This window comes from Anneissia japonica, unplaced genomic scaffold, assembly GCF_011630105.1.
Source record: "Anneissia japonica isolate Jap-2015-1 unplaced genomic scaffold, ASM1163010v1 scaffold4988_len2956909_cov206, whole genome shotgun sequence".
NCBI classification, from domain to species: Eukaryota; Metazoa; Echinodermata; class Crinoidea; order Comatulida; family Comatulidae; genus Anneissia; species Anneissia japonica.
The window spans coordinates 189477-210533 of record NW_022696345.1 but is presented as its reverse complement, the minus strand read 5'-3'; the positions used below and the strand labels follow the sequence as shown (position 1 = coordinate 210533).

General features: G+C 33.9%; 2 protein-coding genes and 1 long non-coding RNA gene across 6 annotated transcripts in view; 2 read left to right on the top strand and 1 right to left on the bottom strand.

Annotated features, from left to right (window-relative positions):
* Window positions 1-6906, top strand: part of LOC117101779 (ubiquitin carboxyl-terminal hydrolase 5-like) — a 21810-nt gene extending 14904 nt beyond the window's left edge. The window contains exons 16-21 of one of the 2 annotated variants that reach the window (XM_033241839.1): window positions 610-717; window positions 1692-1835; window positions 3730-3860; window positions 4947-5076; window positions 5797-5881; window positions 6211-6906. In XM_033241839.1, the coding sequence (XP_033097730.1) occupies window positions 610-717; window positions 1692-1835; window positions 3730-3860; window positions 4947-5076; window positions 5797-5881; window positions 6211-6298 (686 nt within the window). In that variant the 3' untranslated portion in view covers window positions 6299-6906. The remainder of the gene's footprint in view (window positions 1-609; window positions 718-1691; window positions 1836-3729; window positions 3861-4946; window positions 5077-5796; window positions 5882-6210) is intronic. The other variant, XM_033241840.1, reaches the window with a different exon arrangement.
* Window positions 6907-12646: 5740 nt separating this feature from the next.
* Window positions 12647-20889, top strand: LOC117101777 (ketimine reductase mu-crystallin-like). Of its 3 annotated transcripts, none has more exons than XM_033241837.1 (5): window positions 12673-12765; window positions 16394-16605; window positions 17444-17611; window positions 19307-19442; window positions 20773-20889. In XM_033241837.1, the coding sequence occupies exons 3-5, from the start codon at window positions 17448-17450 to the stop codon at window positions 20872-20874; spliced, it is 402 nt and encodes a 133-aa protein (XP_033097728.1). In that variant the 5' UTR covers window positions 12673-12765; window positions 16394-16605; window positions 17444-17447; the 3' UTR covers window positions 20875-20889. The 3 variants fall into 3 exon arrangements, with proteins under 3 accessions (XP_033097727.1, XP_033097728.1, XP_033097729.1); XM_033241838.1 differs by having other exon boundaries at window positions 12690-12765; window positions 16350-16605; XM_033241836.1 differs by lacking the exon at window positions 16394-16605 and having other exon boundaries at window positions 12647-12765.
* On the bottom strand, window positions 17874-18875 carry LOC117101778. The gene is made up of 2 exons (XR_004444324.1): window positions 18326-18875; window positions 17874-18104 (listed from the first exon to the last, which is right to left on the bottom strand). It is a non-coding gene; the product is annotated as an uncharacterized LOC117101778 (long non-coding RNA).
* Window positions 20890-21057: the final 168 nt, after the last annotated feature.

The following is a 21057-nucleotide window of genomic DNA, read 5'->3' as shown; positions in this document are numbered from 1 at the left end:
GTTTATACCTTGTTTAGCGAATCCACTGCCTGCCAGTAATGGATGTTCTTGGTCAAACCATTTGCTAAATAAGAAAATAACATTTTATTATTTTTTTCCGGCCTCCTCTGACTATCTTTAAAGAAATAAGTTCGCAAAACAAGGTATGAAAAAAGTCTCCCCTAAACCTCTAAATGTTTCCTGTAAGACCCTGGTATTCAAACTATGGGTCATTACACAAAATAGTGTCACTGAAATATTTTGTAGTGTCGCTAGACTATTATGGAAAATAAAATCCTGGTTTTACTTAAAAAGAGTGTGTTCATAATTTAATTTGTGGTATAAATAGAACATAAATTGTTCTAATAACAACTAGCCGAAACGTCACAGTTGATGATATCAGGCTGATAGCCAGAAGAAACGTCCTGGAAAGGTAAACAAATACTGGTTTATTTATAAAGAATACCAATCACATTACACTATTTCAAAACCAAATGAAATTGTTTGACTAACATAAATTGTATTCTATAAATAAAATATAATTTCTGTCCTGTAAATAGAATCATGTTTGTGTTCCATAAATAGATACCAGAACTTTGATCTGTTCTATAATTTGTGTTATATAAATAGATGTATCAGTGAATATGCCTGATGACCTTGATTTGACCTCAATACGTGGAAAAGGTTTACAACCAGGTGAGGTAGAGCTACCAGAAGGGGACGTGCCGGCAGAACCAGGTTTGTTGATAGAGTCGTCTAAAACTCAAAGGGAAATTTGTGATTAAAAGAATGGATGTGTAACATCATATGATTTAAGCACTCTTCTTCAAATGCTTTTGTTCTGGTTTGAAATAAATGTACAACTAATGTAATGTAGTTAGATTTGTATAGCACTGTATACCAAAAGTCTGAAAGCATTTGGGGTTGGGATTAGCTCATACAGTAACTTTCTCCTCCCCTGGGTCTCCTAATGTCTGAGGTACCCGGTAAACTGGTTCTAGCTACTCTTGTATGTCCACTACAGGGGCTGTGCAGACTAGTACACCAGGGTTACCCCCTACTCATCTCCAAAACAGTGTGATTTTAACTTTTTCAGTGTTTTAACAAAAATACAGTGTACAGTATTCTGTGATGTAGATTAAGCTTTTTATCGTATTTTTAATTAAGTCCTTTTCAATTTTATTAATATGCAACTTTTTGATATTTTATATACTGTAATCTTGTATCGTAAAACAGGGCCATATGTAAAACAGGTTGTTACATCCCACATATGGTTAATAAGATGTACTTGGCCTTTAAAGTGCACATGAGCCAAATTGTGTACACTTTGCCCTACGAATTATATAGTCCTTATCCGAGAAGACTTGTTCCATAATTGGAACCATTGGTGCGCTTGCTGTTCGAACCAGCGTCTATATTATGACTATAAGTTGTGGCACAACTGCCTTTACGGCTTGGCCATTCGACTTGCCACAACTATTGTTGGGCTTGGCAGGAGGTTCAAAGATATAATTTATTCCACAGATTATTATTGTAATTGTATGTTATTAGGTTATAGGTTGTTAGGTTATATGTAATTCTATGTATTTATATGAATCTGTTAAAAGTGCTTTCTCTATGAGGCACCTAAAATTAGCTAATTATCTAAAGTTAGTTGTAAGGGTCAAATCCAAAAGGAATAATAATGAACATGTAAAATCTGTTGGTTTCAGAGGTTGTGATAGACGAAGCAATGGTGATGCAGTTAGTGTCAATGGGGTTTGATTACGAAGGTTGTAAGAAGGCTGTGTACCATACAAAGAATCAAGGCACTGAGGCAGCCATGAACTGGGTCCTTGAGCACATGGCTGAACCTGGTAGGCTGGCTAATTCATTTACAAACCTTTAGAATTATTTAACAAGTTTAAGTGCTATATTATCTGGACTCTAAAGTAGGAACTATTATTCTTAAAAATAAAATATTCTTTGAATGGAGAATGTTTGTGGTGTACCACAGGATAGTTCTGAAAGGAAAACTGGTAAGAGGTCATACTACCTCAGGAAATCTATTTGTCTATAATCTATTTAATGCTTGCAGTAGACCACATAGATAGTTCTGAAAAGAACTGTTGTTTGTTGAGAATGCCTTGAAATTTTGATTGAGTTGCTTCAATTGTTTTCAGAAGAATAAAATCTGCAGAGAATCCAGACAGGGAAATACGTATATGTTTGGATAGTGAGACTTGCTGCTGATTGGTGGAAAATTAAACAATAACTGAGACTATTATAAGATCTTTTTAAAATTATTTTCAACTCGTGCTAGTTCTTTTCAGACCTATTCATATGGTGTAAATATCCTTGTATCATGTTTGTTGTTAAATCTGTTTACATTTGTAGATATATTGTATATACTAATTTTGTATGGGTAACAGGATCATATTTAAAACAGGCTTACCATCCTCCTGATATGTTTTGTCCTGTATAGATATATTCAATAAATAGTTAAATAAATAAGTTTAAATAATCCTTATTATTTTATTATATTTTTGAAAAGTCAACAACAAATCACTGTTCATCTTTAAATACCTAACCTTTATTTTGTCTCTCTCTTTGAGCTGGCCATACACTTGGCAGGGATGTAGTTATGGTCTAAACCAAATTTCATGGCCCTTCACGCACCCTTATTAACTCACTTTTTTATCCTCACCCACCCATCCTTAAAATTTCTATCAACCACCCTTAGTTTTCTACAGCTACTACCCTAACTTGGTGTCTTAAGCTTTATTTAATTTTTTTTTTTTGCTGTTTTCTTTTTATTTCTTAAACTGTTATTTTTGACTTATCATTTATTATCGCATAATTATTTCTGCTTCCTTTGATTTTAATTATTTATATTCTATTTACATTAATATAATTTTTAATTTAATTTCTTTTGTTTCATTTACTTTATTGTAATTTTACATTTGTATAAATTTTTCCTTTTTTTCTTTTGCTAATTTTAAAAATTATTTTGTTATTCTATTTTGTTTCTTATTATATGTATTGAGGGTCGCTATTGATCAGCTCTGGCTGGATGGACCACCCTCACAAAATATTGTTCAAGTAAAATAAAAATAATAAACAACAACGCGTAGTTTGCCACTTAATTAGTGTAGAATAAAACAAAAATGTATAACACTAAATATAAAATAATTGGATATGACTGTGCAACCTTCCTCACTTTTGGCTTTATGAATTTGCATCTTAAATGACAACAGTATGTTTTTTGTATCTATTGTGTAATATGTGACAGGCAAAACCCTCCATTTGTCGCAATTTCTAATTTCCCACACAAGCACCCAAAACATTCCAGAATCAAAATGTTGAAAATGTTTATGTTTTTGCATTTTATAAAAGAAGATATATTGAAGAACATTTCTGCAAAATATCAATCACTAAGTCTAACTGAAAAGTGTATTAAAATTATTTTTAAAGTACAAATCTTAATAATAAACTATTGATTTTGGAATCTTTTTTTGAAACTTTTCTCAAAAGCTACATTATTGATATCCAGTGAATTAAATATTAATAACTCAACCAATTTTCATCAAAAAACACTGTTAAAAAAAACCAGAAACACAATTTTAAATTTTTCCTACAAATGACTGGTTGTGCCAGAGCCAGTCACATAATTAGCTATGCTGTGTAGAGAATCAGTGTTATTGTTATACTTTTGTTATCTGTCAATGATTGTAAGAGCATTAGCCTATTGTCTTCCTTAATTCCCTGCAGACTTTACTACTCCACTTGAACTGGCAAAGAAAAAGGATGAATCTGGTGCTAATCCAAGTGATGAGAATATTGTGATGATACAGTCAATGGGATTTACACAACAACAAGCAGTCAAAGCACTCAAAGCTACTGTAAGTAAAACTTACCATTTTAAGCTTTGTACACACTCTTAACTGTTGTATGCCCATATATAGTCATGATGTGCCTATATATGGTCATGATGTGCCTATATATGGTCATGATGTGATATCATCATGACCATATATAGTCATGATGTGCCTATACATGGTCATGATGTGATATCATCATGACCATGTTTAGGCAAATTTAAGAGTGTCGATAGTTGTTAACTATGATGGTTATGGAAAAATTGGTGTGAGTTAGTACTCTTAACCTGCAGGGTTGTACAGTAGCTGTAGAAAACTAAGGGTGGTTGATAGACATTTTAAGGGTGAGTGGGTGATAACATTGGTAAACTCTAAATAATAAGAGTGAATTTTAATGATGGAAAATTAGGTTAATAATGGTGCGTGGAGGGCCATGAAATTAACTTTAGACTGGGTGGAAATCTTCAAGGCTGGGTGGCTCTGTTCACCACAACTACATCCCTGACCCTGATAGGTCTAAATAGCTGTTTCATGAGGTTGAATGATATGTTTATTCCAGACTAGAGTAGTGTGACTGATGTACTGTAATTAATATTGTTATTTATTTTTTGGTTGTGTATATATTTACCTCACTAATGAAGTTACATACTCACCGCCATCTATCTGTTTGTTAGAAAGAAAAAACTCAATTGAAAAAGAAGATGAGATGACAACAACTTGGTAGACTTAAAACACAAAATTCATTCAAAACATGAATATCTCGACCTGTCCTCGGGTTTTCTTTAGCATGTGTGACAAACAAAATATAAGTTGGCTATTACAAAAATATTGATTAAGTATAAAGTAAAATAAATAAAATATAATGTATATGGTGTTAGGACTGAAATAATAGGGGGCGGAGTAAGTATTAGCATTAAGTAACAAATAAACTAATAGAGAGGTGTAATTATAATGAGGCTGATATCAGTGTGGTGGGAACACAGATACCAGTCAGCAATTTTAAGGATTTATATATATATATATAAATTTCTATATGAACTCCGAATTAGAGACAAATGAAAGATGAAATGAATTAATTATTGTAACATTGGTTTTGGTACCTTATTGCAGAGTAATAATGTAGAGAGAGCTGCTGATTGGATATTTAGTCACCTGGATGAATTGAACTCAGAACCAATGGAGACCAGTGAAGCTGGAGCATCATCATCTGGTGATCCTCAGGTTAGAGATGGATCAGCAAGTAAGTCTTACCTTAATGTAATAAAGACAGTTATCTTTTGATAACAATATTGGTAATGGGATTCAATATTTCGACATTAATTATGTCATCATCAGGAATCATTCCTGATGATGACATAATTAATGTCGAAATATTGAATGTTGGCTATTACAAAAATATTGATTAAGTATAAAGTAAAATAAATAAAATATAATGTATATGGTGTTAGGACTGAAATAATAGGGGGCGGAGTAAGTATTAGCATTAAGTAACAAATAAACTAATAGAGAGGTGTAATTATAATGAGGCTGATATCAGTGTGGTGGGAACACAGATACCAGTCAGCAATTTTAAGGATTTATATATATATATATATAAATTTCTATATGAACTCCAAATTAGAGACAAATGAAAGATGAAATGAATTAATTATTGTAACATTGGTTTTGGTACCTTATTGCAGAGTAATAATGTAGAGAGAGCTGCTGATTGGATATTTAGTCACCTGGATGAATTGAACTCAGAACCAATGGAGACCAGTGAAGCTGGAGCATCATCATCGGGTGATCCTCAGGTTAGAGATGGATCAGCAAGTAAGTCTTACCTTAATGTAATGAAGACAATTATCTTTTGATAACAGTATTGGTAATAAAACAATAAATGCTATTTTGACTTTGGCAGTGGTGCTGATACCAGGCCTTGTTAAATAGATTAAGATTCTTGTCAATTTTTCTTTCCCAGAATACAAACTTGTTGCCTTCATAAGTCATATGGGAACGTCCACTTCATGTGGTCACTATGTTTGTCATATTAAGAAGGATGGAAGGTTAGTAACTTTTTGAAACAGTGTTATAATTTAAGTGTATTATCATGTACCTTGCTTGTTTGTTTTTAGCTTCAAGGTAAATTTTAGAGGGTGGGATGGTTTTTTTTTGTTTGGGGTGCCTAGGTACCCTCGTGGGATCTAGAATCAGTCAGTGGCAGAGCTTCTTGGAGCTAAAACATTCTAGCATGTAAATGGGGTAATTTTATATATGTGGCACAGTACTATCTACTGTAAGATATTTTACATATTTTGGAATGAACATTGTATACCCTTACAGTATATTTTCTTATACAATGTATCTTGTAATATATTTTTTTTTTATATCTTAGGTGGGTCTTATATAATGATAACAAAGTAGCTTTATCTGAAAACCTTCCTCGTGATCTTGGCTACCTGTACATGTATCAACGACTATGAGAATAATCTGTTCATAGTAGGTTACAGGGTGATTTTACTCGCATGGAACCTGATGCTTATATTGACGACAATCAAATTGGCAGTTTGTGATACATTATTATGAGTCTGACACATTGGTTACGAAGCTTTTTCAGCAAATACCTATTGCTCTTGAATATACTGTACTACAGTCATGTCTTCTAGATGATTTTAAAAACAATCATTACTTTTAAAGAGTTTAGAAGCAGTAGTTGGTTCTTCCCAATGGCCTTGGATGAGTGTGAAAGCACCGTATAAAACTAACCACTATTACTAATTGTTGTTATATTATTATTGAAATCGATTTATACAATTTCAAGAGAGTCTGACATCACTGGTGGATCTTTACAAGTGTGTAACACTATTCAAGCTGAAAATTTTGACATGAAGGAGTTTACACAAAACTAATAGTTTTATGTTCAATTAAATAATAACGCAAATTTAAAATGTTAAATATTATTTACATATTTGTACAAAAAGTATAAAAATTCAAGGAAGAAATGTAAAAGGATGTGATGGAATTTACAAGGTAAACATGTCTGTCTGTTATAGTATTCAATATGATTAAAAAAACACAATTATCCGGATAATGTTTGCTAAAGCAATTTCATTTAAGTTTTTTGGTGACAACTTATGTGACAGATATTAGACATTTTTACTGTATTGTCATTCATCAACATGACATTTTGCCAATAAGGTAATTTGCTGACTGAGTAGAGTAAAGGCAGACAGCACAGTACGATGCGGCCTGACGCATTTTGTTGTTTCGTCGGGTCTGTGTAAGTCGAACGCAGACGCGATGGTTTGCGTTGGAGGTAGTCGCATCATAGAATATTGAACATGTCTAATATTTCTCATGACGGCTTAAGACACTCCCTGATGATGAATCTCATTGGGCTGCGTCGTACGACGATGGCCAAGTTGGCCTTGAGTAATAGTTAGAATTGAATGACATCGTATAGAATCAGCTGCACATGCGTGGATGTCGAGTTCTTGTTCTCTGAATTCTAGGATGCAGTGTAGCCCTAATCTTATGTTATGTTGAGGACATAGAATGGCCAGGAATTTGTTGATGCATGCTAGGCGTCGTGCCAGGGGTCACTGTCCCTCCATCGCCCAATTTAAAAGCTCCTGTTTTTGCAACCTTAGAACTTGGAAACTGGACATTATAAAAACCAAGCCAAATCCTTCGCAATTTATCATTTCTTCATTGTTCATTATGGCACCATTGAATACTTTTGGGAAATAGTGACAACACTTGAACACTACATCATTCCTGCTTACAGTAAAGTTACTCTGAATTGTATTTATATGCCAACACAATAAATGACGATTTAAAAAAAATAGCAATTATTAGTTTATCAAAGTGTTTTTCTTTTATAAATAATAAAACAGTGTAGTAACCTAATCCTGAACTCTGTATTCATGAAGTTTATAAACAAAAACGCCCTACGCTTCCTCATCAATATAGTTGAACCTGAGACAACTATATACATTTAAAACTATAATATATATTTGTCTCACAAGTTGAATCAAACATAAAGTATTATACAAAATGGCATGTAGCTATATTTTATTTAGAAATAGGCTTTATTCACATTTAACCATGGCACAAAGAACAGTATAGAAATATAGTAAATACCTCATTTAAAAGCAACTTTTTAAAAACAAATTAGATTGAATCAAGGACACGAAGTTGTTCACTGGGTATTTACCCTACCACAAAGAGCATTAAAATAGGTAGCAAATACCCGATTAAAGATAATTGTTTTGAATGAATGATAGGACAATTCAACACAATAGCGCCAAGCTTTCACTGGTATTTTAAGGTCAGTCCTACAAATGTGAGCAATACAGTTGAAAGTTTTTTTTAAAAATATATATGTCTATTTCGTGAATACTTACCTGGATAAACAGACATACAGTACTTACAAACTTTCCAGAACAATTCAACACAATAGCACCAACTTTCACTGGTATTTTAAGATTAATGCTACAATTGTGAACAATACAGTTTTTAAAAAATATATATTTGTGTAGCGTATCGTAATTATGGTAAAGGTAGGAGAATAGGGAGTTCTCGATTTGCACGGCGACGCAAGAAACTCCTCGTCTAGAGCCCCATTTTGAATAAATCCACCCTCGAATAAACCAGGTACCCTTAGCCCCCTGAACCACTTTAGGAAGATTTTGAGTGACGCCCGACCACGCCCATTTTGCTCTCGTTGGGGACATCGCCACATCCCCTCCCCCCCCCCTTCCTCGGTCGAGGACGCCGGAAAAACCTGGTGCCATCCCAGTTGAACAGACTGTTGGTATAGTTTTTTATTATTTTTTTTTATTAAGTAATTGAAAAACCGACCATGGACAGATCTAGCAGGTAATAAATGTATAGCAATCAGAATCGAGAATCAACTTGTGGAGGATACAGGGGTCCAGCTGAGGTCCTACGTTGGCCGCGGTCAAAGTGCAAGGACAAAAGCCAGGGAAAATCAGCAGTTTTAATTAGATAGACCATGGAGGAATTATAAACTAATTCCTCCATGGATACACTGATTTGAGTAGTTTATGTTATTCAGTCTTACTCCGAGAGAGCGAAGCGATCTATGATTTCTTTAGGAAGAGAAATTTGTTATCCTTTCAAAAAGACGTCCCGTGCTGCAGAACCAGCAATAATAGTTCAAACTGATTACTTGGGACCACAGGATTGCAAAGTGCCCAATTGAGGTATAGGGACTAAACACTCCATAGAAAGGAAATCTGACGGTTTTAAATAAACATGTAAAACAATTTTGTTGTAATGTATCAATGGCAAGTTTGGAATTTGTTATTTAATCTAGTCATTGTTACTTTGCATCGCACGGGAATTGATTCCGTGAGTGACGTAGGTGAAATTCAGTATCCCGTCCTCCCTCTTCCGAAAAGCCTAGAAACCCCACCCCGCCGTACGACGCCACGACGAGGTCTTCGTCGAACTAAAATATTAATTTTTTGATCCAAAGTTATTGTGATGCCAATCCCTGATATTGTGGTCTAAAAGTACAATTTCGGGGCCTCCGGTTCACTGAACCGCCGGTAGCTACTGCATGTTTAATTGATTATTTTACATTATTAACAGTTTAAATTATTAGGCACATAGTAATATTAGTATTATATAATAGAAGAATACTATCAATCCAGATGTTTATATATACTTTGCTTTAATTATTATATTTTTCCCATAAAGATCCTCGGAGATTGAGGGCCCTGGTTCAATGAACTGCCTGAACCTGCTGTAGTTACCCATGGGCGGAGATCATTTTTGAAGGGGGACACTCTCCCTCCACATACCTTTAAAGGGGAGGGGGTGATTTCCACATTTTATTTCATTTCATTTATTTGTCTCAAACAATTAAAATGTACATAGACAGAAACGGCAAAGAACAATCACAAAAGTACAAAAACAAGAGACACTCCAAAAGTAAAATCAATCACTGTCGAGTGGAGGACCTTCACGAGAAAAACACAAATACTTAACAATATAAAATTCTTCAAAAAGATAAAAAATCGAAAGATAAATATTGAAATATAGAAAACTGTAAAAATCAATAAATGAGCAAATTTAATTTAAAAGGTATTTTGAGATAAAATATTCAGATAAGCATTAAACATTATCTTAAAATATTCAATGTAGAAAAGTCAAACAAATCATCAAAAATTTCATTGCACTTAAAATATATAAAACAAGATTAATTACAATCTGCAAGGCTGTTAAAATATTAATGTTTTAATCTTGCATTGTATATTTATACTTTATAACAAATATTTTTCCTAATACAATCTAGGGGATGCGATCTGCAAAGACAAAACTAATAAAAACAAGTCATGTTAATGCATGCTGATTGTGTATCTTGGCCGAGAAAAATGAAAAATAGCTTCCGACGCGCCTGCATATAGTGTCCATACTTTTAGAAACCAAAACTTAGCGATATTTAAGTGACACTACTTTAAAGAAGCTAAGGTAAATTAAATATAGTACCGTGGTTCCCGGGGGAAACATGTTGGGGTTTGAGGCCCATGAAAGTTGTATACGCTAACCCAAGAACATTGTGAATACTAAGGCTGAAAAGACTGCATTAAATAAACCTGACGGTAGTTACCCATGGGCGGAGATCATTTTTGAAGGGGGACACTCTCCCTCCACATACCTTTAAAGGGGAGGGGGTGATTTCCACGTTTTATTTCATTTCATTTATTTGTCTCAAACAATTAAAATGTACATAGACAGAAACGGCAAAGAGCAATCACAAAAGTACAAAAACAAGAGACAGGACACTCCAAAAGTAAAATCATTCACTGTCGAGTGGAGGCCCTTCACGAAAAAAAAAACACAAATACTTAACAATATAAAATTCTTCAAAAAGATAAAAAATCGAAAGATAAATATTGAAATATAGAAAACTGTAAAAATCAATAAATGAGCAAATTTAATTTAAAAGGTATTTTGAGATAAAATATTCAGATAAGCATTAAACATTATCTTAAAATATTCAATGTAGAAAAGTCAAACAAATCATCAAAAATTTCATTGCACTTAAAATATATAAAACAAGATTAATTACAATCTGCAAGGCTGTTAAAATATTAATGTTTTAATCTTGCATTGTATATTTATACTTTATAACAAATATTTTTCCTAATACAATCTAGGGGATGCGATCTGCACACCCTCCTTAGGGGTCTCGCGAAATTTTTGTGTTCTAGACGCCCGAACATAACACTTGAGGCATAGTGGGCTATAATTTTTTTCCCCTTTTCTATTTTTTTTTTCTTTCTTTTACCTCCCAGAGGTGGGGCCGGGGCCGCCCCCCCCCCCTACTAAATCCGTCCCTGATTCATTATCATCCTTATGGAACATATTTTTCGCATGCGATTTTCAAGAATTGTGTCAACGATTGGTTAACTTGCCTACAACTTATGGCCCGTGAATGCGGTACATACGAGCCAGACACTGGCATACGTCGAAAACATTTGTGCATGCACAAAAAATTTTCGACGTAACTCGCCGTACTAGGACGTATACCAGCGTGCTTCAGTGTGCTCTTAACTTATACGAAACTTACCCATAACTTATTCGAGGTACGCAAGCGTATTCGCCATTTTGTTCATACGTTGGCATACGCTATCAACATCGTCAAGGCGTGACAAAGCAATGTAGCTTGTACGTAGGCCTACGTTAGTATTTATGAAATCCCATGGTGACAAATATAAGTGATAAAGCATGAACGGTTAATTTATATTTTTAGCAAAGTATGAATGATTGGCGTAATAGAATAGTGCGTTTTTGAGCTTCAAAGACAAAACTAATAAAAACAAGTCATGTTAATGCATGCTGATTGTGTATCTTGGCCGAGAAAAATGAAAAATAGCTTCCGACGCGCCTGCATATAGTGTCCATACTTTTAGAAACCAAAACTTAGCGATATTTAAGTGACACTACTTTAAAGAAGCTAAGGTAAATTAAATATAGTACCGTGGTTCCCGGGGGAAACATGTTGGGGTTTGAGGCCCATGAAAGTTGTATACGCTAACCCAAGAACATTGTGAATACTAAGGCTGAAAAGACTGCATTAAATATAATGTATCGTTAAAGTATATAATTATATTGTGTGAATAAATCATAGAACTTTTTTTTTTTTTTTTTTTTTAGAGTTGGCCCACGGGCGGGGTTGAATATCGGGGCTATAGGCGTTACGCCATTGCAAGTAGTCTGTAAATTCTCATATAGAATGGCGGAGAGAGGTCTGGAAGTCAAAGGCAAGTTACGCATCTTGTTTCCATTATTGTTCTTATAGAAAGGTATAATATATTGCCAACAATAGAGCAACTGTAAACAACCAAACAAAGAGAGCGGTACAGGTCACGCTGACTTTAAGAAACTTTTGAAATGCATTTAAAATCAAACGTCAACATTCGCAGTGGTGATCCAATTGTAAGTACAGGTATTTATAATAAATAGGCCAACCATATTTACTGATCTTCAACGATAAACAAAAATATAGGCCTAATAATAGTTTCAGATCACACAACCTTCAATTTCCGAGCGTTTGCGCTGGCTGGGCGCATAAACTCCGTTTTTGCAGATGTTGCGTACGCAATTCCAATACGCTGACTGTGGTTGGCCCGGCGCAGGACCGAAATTGGAGTATTGTAACTCCATCCATGACAATTTTTTAGGCCACTTGAAACCTCCATGGTAGACCCATGGTCTGAATTGAGAACCAGGGTATTAGCGATGCATTTCTACTGTTATAAGTTTACCTTTTTTGAGAATGGAATAAACCAGAAAAAGCCATAGACAATAAATGACCAGCAACGGTTGACAAATTCACATTGCATTCGTTAGGTATAGTCGTATGACCCGGCATATTTTCGGATTACGAGTCTTAAGTGCATCTCTTTGAACGACTGTAAGTAGAACTCTTAGTCAAAATAGGACCTTCATTTAATTAAATAATCTGATTTGATTTGACATAATATTATAATTTATTATTATTATTATTATTATTATTATTATTATTATTATTATTATTAAGACCAGGTCGAAATTTATCTTTGTTTTTAAACGTTTAAAGACATTTCAGGCGTCGTAGTTTCATAGACTATATAATTAGGTTGTTTTGTATATGAATATTTATAGAAAGTTTGGTAAATTCAGTGAGCAAGATGATTGTGATTTATTTTGCTTCTGTTATGCACTTTGGTCAAGTTTTAAGAAACTATGTCAACCAATAGATCGACGTATTGTAGTAAGAGAACTTTTTGTAAGAAGATCGATATTTCATATTGATCTTTCTTCTCACGAGCAATCTACAGTGTATATAATGCCTTTGGTGGCGCAAGCAGGATCCAGTTGTCACAGACCCCCGTCTGAGAACCCTGGAGGACGGGGAAGAAAGCAGTCATTTTGTCTGATACAATAGAACCCGATTGAAACTATTAGGCTTGCAAAATAGCAAGATTTGATTAGATTAATAGTGCCTAATTGTAGAGATATTATTTAAGTGGCACTACAAAAGCTAAATAAACTAAATATATAGTGACATAGGCCTAAGTGGCTGAAAACGTGTTTGGACCCATGGAAGTTCTTTAAAGCATTCGCTAACCTAATCAAAACTTATGATTATTTAGGCTGAAAAGACTGCATTTGTACTGGTCAATATCATTAAAGCGTATATAATTATATTGTGTGACAATAAATCATAGAATCAACTTTTATTTTCACACACTCCGGGCCCCTTTGAGGACACGATTAAAGATAATAATTTTGAATAAAGGATACACGGCTGTTGTGCAGAAGGGGAAGATTGAAAAAGTTGAACACTAAAAACACCAAGCTTTCAGTGGTATTTTACGAGATCTATGCTACAAATGTGAACAATATAGTTCAAAGTTTACACATAAGAATCAATTCAGTTGGTTATGCCGGAGAACTGAAAACCTCTGGCACTTTTTTACAGTATTAACTAATATTGTGCATGCCCTGACGAAGACTAAACTGCATAATGCTTCATAATAATAATAATAATAATAATAATAATAATAATAATAATAATAATAATAATAATAATAATAACAATAATAATAATAATAATAACAACAATAATATTAATAATAATAATTATAATATAATATAATAATAATAACAATATAATAATAAAAATAATAATAATAATAATAATAATAAATAATAAATAAATGAATAATAATAATATTAATAATAATAGCCCATATAGGCGTAAAGACAAGTTGTGGGGCCCGGGGGAGAAAACGTGTTGGGGTCCATGAAAGTTCAGTAAAGTATGTATTTGCCAACCTCAAACAGTAAATATTAAGGGCTGAAAATTAAAATTTAATGTCAATTATCTTCGAAGCATATAATAATATTGTGTGATAAACCATAATCTGAACTCTTATTTCCACACACTCCGGGGCATTGGAACTCGTACGGTTCACCTTGTTGTCAGTCAAAATCAGTATTCAAACAAGTTTTTCGCAAATTTGTGAGACTACAAAAAGGTTTTGCACTTCGCCGACCACTAAAATTGTTGCTCCCATTTCATACCGTCGTCGGTAAACGCACGCATAGTAGAATTTGACGTCGGTGAACGATTTTAATTTCCAAACAAGTTAAACATTACACAAGTGATGTGTGAAATCCCTGACGAGAATATGCAGTAGTCTGCTCCGTCACCTCTGATTCACTTTGGGAAACAGCATCAACCTATTTATCTGGTAAAACGAGCGCCAAATGCAAAGTTTTTTAACGTACACAAAACTCTCGTTCTCCAAGAACCAGGAAAAGATCCTTCAAGAAGGTGTGGGGTGGGAGGGATTTACCCCAGTTTTCTGATTCAGCCCCTGCCATAGACGATGATGGGGCCCTTAGGGGAGTAGCAAGCTACATAAATATTCAGGAATACCGCATAGAGACCCATCAGTTACCATAAGTAACTGTTAATATGCCATTCTTTTTTACCTTTACAATAAATCAGTGTTGCATGGCTTGGGGGAGTGCTACAGGCAACTGGCTAAGTTTATTTAATTTGTGCATCGATTGTGAGAGTTTTGAAGTACCCTTGAACGTATATTTTCAATGTATACAGGTAGAGTTAGGTAACGTTGGAATCTGTTGTTTGAAACACTGCTGACCCACGAAAGTCGAAAGAGTTACAGTATTTCAAAAATTGAATAAACAATAATTTAAAAAAAATCTGCTAATAAGTAATCGGTACAGTAATCGGTAACGATCCACCAGCACATAATTAAATACCCTTATAAAAACCAAGTGACACTGTAGTAGCCTACAGCTAGAGAGTGAAAGTACTCCTAATTGTTTTTCTCTCTTGTGATGGCCTATTTGTATAGTCCTAATGTATTCTTGAGTCACTGTTATCGGTAAGAAGATGTCCTTGTAACGCTAACACAAACGCTAAATATAAGGCCTACGGTGGCTCTTTCTTTTTAAATTACAGTATTTAAGTACATCATTTTTATTTTCATAAAGTAGGCCTAATCATTATTCAAGCCCCGGAAAGCTAGATTCAGAAATACTGAATCAGAGTGTTCTGCGGGAGCAAAATCGTTATACTAATAATTTAGTATAAGTTCGATGTATGTGTTTTCATGACAATACGGATCTGTATTTGTTATCTGTATCTGTATAATACATTAAAAATCAATATTCCGGGTCCGAAACATTACTCTTTTACTAAAGTAATCTATAGTACCATCCTGATGTCAATATGTAATCAAGTTGACAAACTAAGGTTCGATATTAACCCGAAATCCATAGATTCAGAAATACCGGGTGTTCAGCGAGAAATTTTCGATGCACGACGTTAACCTAAACTTTAACGGAGTACGTCATAATTTATTCATCTCGCGTTGTATGTGGAGTACGTTAATTTCAGGATTTTACGTGCTCGACGTACGTTAGTTACGGGTTTGCGCATGCGTATTTCGATTTGTTTACAAAAGGGGCGGAGCTATCACGATACATGTTGGGTACTAACGTTAAAGTTAACGTCGTATATAGAAAACTCCCTATTTATTATTGAATTGATTATTTCAGTAAACGAGTAATATGTTATCTGTATTATTTAGAGGGTTAGTTAGCCTGGTCGGCTAATTTATATGTGGAAGCCCCGACTATACTATCGAACCAGGGCTCCCGGCTCGGAAGGAACTCCCCTGTTTGTCGTTGCTTTCTCGGCTGATGTGCGTCGGCGGCGCAGTTTGTGACTTTCAAATGTTAAATAGATATACGCCATATATACTGAACTAATGTTATCACATCTAGGTTATATCATTTGATAATCTATCTTATTTAATATAATATTATAATAATCTTTTATGAGACAATTTTTATATAGCGTTTTAAAAATAGATTTCTCATAATATAAATATATTACCGTATGCGGCGTTTATGTACCAAACTTATGTTGTCAGAAACCTTTTTGTTGACAATAATTCCATAATCTTGACTTTTCAGTTGTTATTTTTATTATTACTATCACTGTTATTATTATCGTTGAGATGGAGAATATGTTGGGCTAGCCGAAGACGACGCTGTATGATACTAAATATGAGGAGGGCGTCGTACTCTGACAGAGTAGGGAAGGTGGTCCATCGCCAGGCGATATTCTGGACGGTGGTGGTCATGACTCCCGGTAGACGAGGACTTGCACTCCAGAAGGATTGACACAGATCTTAGGCTACACAGATCGAGAATCACCAATTGTTTCTCAGTGAGTGGGAGCTGACCAAAATTGCTCCTTTGTATATAAAAAATTTATAACATGGGCTCAATCTGTGTAATAGAAATAAGGAAAATAAATAAAATTTTGTAATAACAAAAACTGTTTACCAGGGAGGTGTTCTTCTATGACACTCTAAAAACTTCCACTCTAAAAGAGTAATTTCAAATAGTAATATCCGTGATGATAATACTGTATAATCTGTAGGACTTATGAACATTTTTTTTGAAATATTAAATTGATATGGTCTGTTTAACTTTTTATGAGGAGTGGCATTATGGCATTTGTTGTGGTCTGACCTGGATTTTATTTATTACTTTACAGTACCGGCACACGTCACACATTAACGAATAATAAAGAGGTGAACTTATTTACTACGGTCACGAATATTGCAGACCAAGAATTTATGTTAATATTGAATAGTAAACAAAGTTTATACAATTTTACCGTTGTATCGTAATTGATAGGGAGCTGTTGATTGCGCGACGATGGTTGATATATCAGTTTTCGTTGCCAATGGACCTGTCCGCTAAGTTCCATCTTATTATTGGAATTGTAAAACGCCAACATGATACGTACGTAAACATGTTTGTGGAAGAAGGGCGTATTCCTTGCCTTTTCTAATTGGTCAATTGTTAAGTTTGCTTGACAAGCCGAAAATGTCAATTGACGTGGCTTAGGCCTAATGTGCACACATATGTATCACATTATTAATACAGATATGAATAATTTTATCCGTTAAAACTGTTATACTCAATTGCCACATTATATTTTTCATTGGGTTTACAATTTCTAGTACTAATTCGAAATCTTTTAAATTTTATTTCAGATAAATGGATAGTTATTCAAACATCTCGGAACATGAAGTTGAACAATTGATTAATTATGAAGAACTATTACCATTAATTGAAACAGCATTTGGTAAATTGTCAATGGGGGATGACGGGGGCGTGGTTCAACCGGTTAGAAGTTTGTTGCCGGTCCAGGAATACAATGGGTAATTAATGTTATTATTAATGTTATTAATATGAAATCTGTAAGCTGTTATAAATATTACTGTTATTATTATTATTATTATTTTTTTTTTAATTTTAATTTTTATTATTATTATTATTATTATTATTATTATTATTATTATTATTATTATTATTATTATTATAAAGAACTATAAATTACTATAAAGAACCCAGTACATCCTTTGAGACGAGAAGGGAGATGTCACGACATTGACTAGACATAAGACACAGAAACAAAATATATATAAAATCAACTGGTTTTAATTAAATAAAAGTTCGTTTTGTATATCCAATGACAAAGTGTTGTGCTACCTCCCAGAATCGTTATCACTGTAATAATGCATTCGATGTACGGATCATCTACTAAGTCTTGCTAACTGCTAGGGCTTTTCCCCTCAGTCTGCAATATCACTTTAGTATATTTGGTACATAAGTCTTGAGTATAGGCTACTTGGCTCTACCTCCTCCGACCATCTATAAATGAATACAACATTTATATAGAATGGTATGCTAATGCTATTCCTTTTCTATCAATATTCGCTTTAACATATTATACATAGCATATATTTATATATGTATATATATTGAATTTAAGTATTCATATAACATATCAAAATACATGCACAATTAGTACTACCACCATATATATGCCAATAGGTAGATATTCTGATTTATCAACTATTAACAATACTCACGGTCAATTCTTTACTTCATTTCTTGATTCAAAAATACTGTGAAGCTCTCTTACTCCATCTATCACTCGCGTATAATTACTTTAAGCTTTTACATATAAGCCTTGTACTTTTATCTTAAAATGTGCCTCGACTGATATGTCCTTTAACCGACACTTCTCAGTCCACATATTTACTTTAAGATATTTTATCTTCAACTCCTGGCAAGATACCTTTAAACTAACCCTTTTTAACACATTTGCATATTTTTACACTCCACTTAAATGCACGAATCATACACTGCCACTTTGCCTTAACATCATTAATATTCATGTAAATTATTTCCATTCACAGACCGTTTTAACTTGAGTCATACAAATATGCATATTCATTAGTTCACGATTCAGTAAGCAGTGCTGCAAAGTAGAATGAAATATCCTAAATATTGTGACAGGAGATACCCCAGTGTACTGGAACAGACAGTCCCTGTGGTGGACGACGAGAGTTGCTGGTACCGGGTTACCGGGGAGCACAGACACGAAGGGACCCTTAGGGGCGAAGAAAGTCATTTTCCTAGTTCACATATCAAGCGCCCTGAGCATTTTATATTAGATGGATATGTGCGCTATATAAAACTACACTATTATTATTATTATTATTATTATTATTATTATTATTATTATTATTATTATTATTATTATTATTATTATTATTATTACTTTATTTAGTAGGTAATATTGATGATGATGATAATAATAATAATAATTATTATTATTATTATTATTATTATTATTTATTTATTTATTATTATTATTATTATTAAATAATGTGACAATATTGATGATGATGATGATAATAATAATAATAATAATAATAATAATAATAATAATAATAATAATAATAATAATTATTATTATTATTATTCTTATTATTATTATTTATTATTATTATCATCCTCATCATCCTCATTATTAATTGCTATGTTATTACTACATACTTTTCCAGCTGGGGTATTATTATGCCTTGTTACTATGATGGCTGTATGACTACAAAGGTCTTCACCAACTTTCGAAAAGAAGGCTTACAATCCCGGCGGGCAATGATCCTGCTGTACCTTCCACCAGACGGGGCTATGAAAGCTGTAAGTTGATCTATTGTATTTTAAAATAAATGGCGGATCCATGGCGGCGAAGGAGGGGCCAGTGGCGTATCCAGGGGCGTGGGGAGCGCACGCCCCCACAAAAATCTTGCGCCCCCACCCCCAGTCACTCCCCTATTCGAAAACTTCGAAGCAAAAAAAATTAGGCTAGGCTTATGCTTATGCTGTCTCGGTTTACGTGTATTCGGGAATCTAAGAAGCAATATTTTTCAGTGGGCGTGGCCAGCGAAAATAAATTCAACGCCCCCTCATATTTTGGTCGCCCCCCCCCCACCAGCCCCCTCCATTTTAATACTGCTAGATACGCCACTGCCCCAATCCACAGCAGCAGGCAAAATGATTTAATTAGCCAAGCTTAATTTACGTATCTTACAGTGTCAATCATTTTAAAACACAGATTTATAAGCACATCCAATCTCTTAATGCAAGTTAACTTCAATATTGTGACTTAAATAACGATTACTTGTTCATTTTGGCAACATTTATTTCTCTGTATCTGCCGTAATGTAATTTGTTTTGATTTTTGTGTATTTTTAATGTTTTTAATATTCTATATTATGATTGTCTTTTTGTTAAGGTGATACAACACATTGTCAGGCCTTGCCTTTGTTGTATTTCCTCCATCTTAGTTTGTTATTTTATTGACGATGGAAAATAAAGATTGATTGAATGATTGATTGTATCATATCATTGCCCCCATCTGAAGCTGCTAGTGACATGTCCTCACCAATAGTTAAGATAACACCCTGCCCTCTTCATTGTATACCGGTACAATATCCCTCACCCCAGATCATAGCTCATTGATTGATTGGCACTAGAAAATAATCTGGATCCGATACTGAAAATATGCTGTATTAGGTCCTTTGTAAGATCATAGAGAAAATTTTCTCTTATGGCAGGATGTACCCTACGTAAACGTAAACGTAAAGGTACTGCACATACTGTCTGAAGTCCATTTAGACAAAAACAATACTGTATGTACTTCCTATGTAAACTTCGTTCGTTATAGAGCATCAACGCTTGTTACGTATTTTTGTTTTCTCGTTTAAACCTTTAAAACATGAAATAATTATTAATAGCTTGCTTATTCATTACTTAATGCTCTGCAAAATGCATCACCGGGACCGGTGAGACGGAACAAAACCTGAATAAATTTGTACGTGAATGGGATTCTTCTAAAAAGTATTCACGGGTATTCGTACAAGCTTGTTGGTATGTCTAACTGTAATAAAATTAAGCAATTTAGTATAGTGTGAAATTATACACTCAATGTTCTCACATATGTGTAAATAGTATATTTTTATTGTTTTAGCTGATAGCGGGTGAGACCATTACGTTGTTCAGGACTGCTGCTATGTCTGCGGTTGCAACAAAGGTTAGTATGGTGATAAAATATAATATTAATTTATTATAATAAATATTCTATAGATTGTCTGAAAGCTCAAGCTATTTAGGTTTAAGATTTAGCTTATCTTTTCAGTGATGCATCTTATTTATTGGTGAGAGTGGTCAGAGTTTGGCTTGAGTAGGAAAATCCGTCCAGGTTGGGCGAAGTTGGGTTTGGGTTACTTGGTTTTTTACGTTCAGTTGAACTGAC

Bases quoted from the DNA above. Each gene is read 5' to 3' on its own strand.
- LOC117101777 (XM_033241836.1), top strand. From the start codon at position 17,448: ATGGATAGTTATTCAAACATCTCGGAACATGAAGTTGAACAATTGATT. The intron at 17,612-19,306 runs GTAATTAATGTT...ATACTTTTCCAG, and splicing joins CCGGTCCAGGAATACAATGG to CTGGGGTATTATTATGCCTT. The intron at 19,443-20,772 runs GTAAGTTGATCT...TTATTGTTTTAG, and splicing joins CAGACGGGGCTATGAAAGCT to CTGATAGCGGGTGAGACCAT.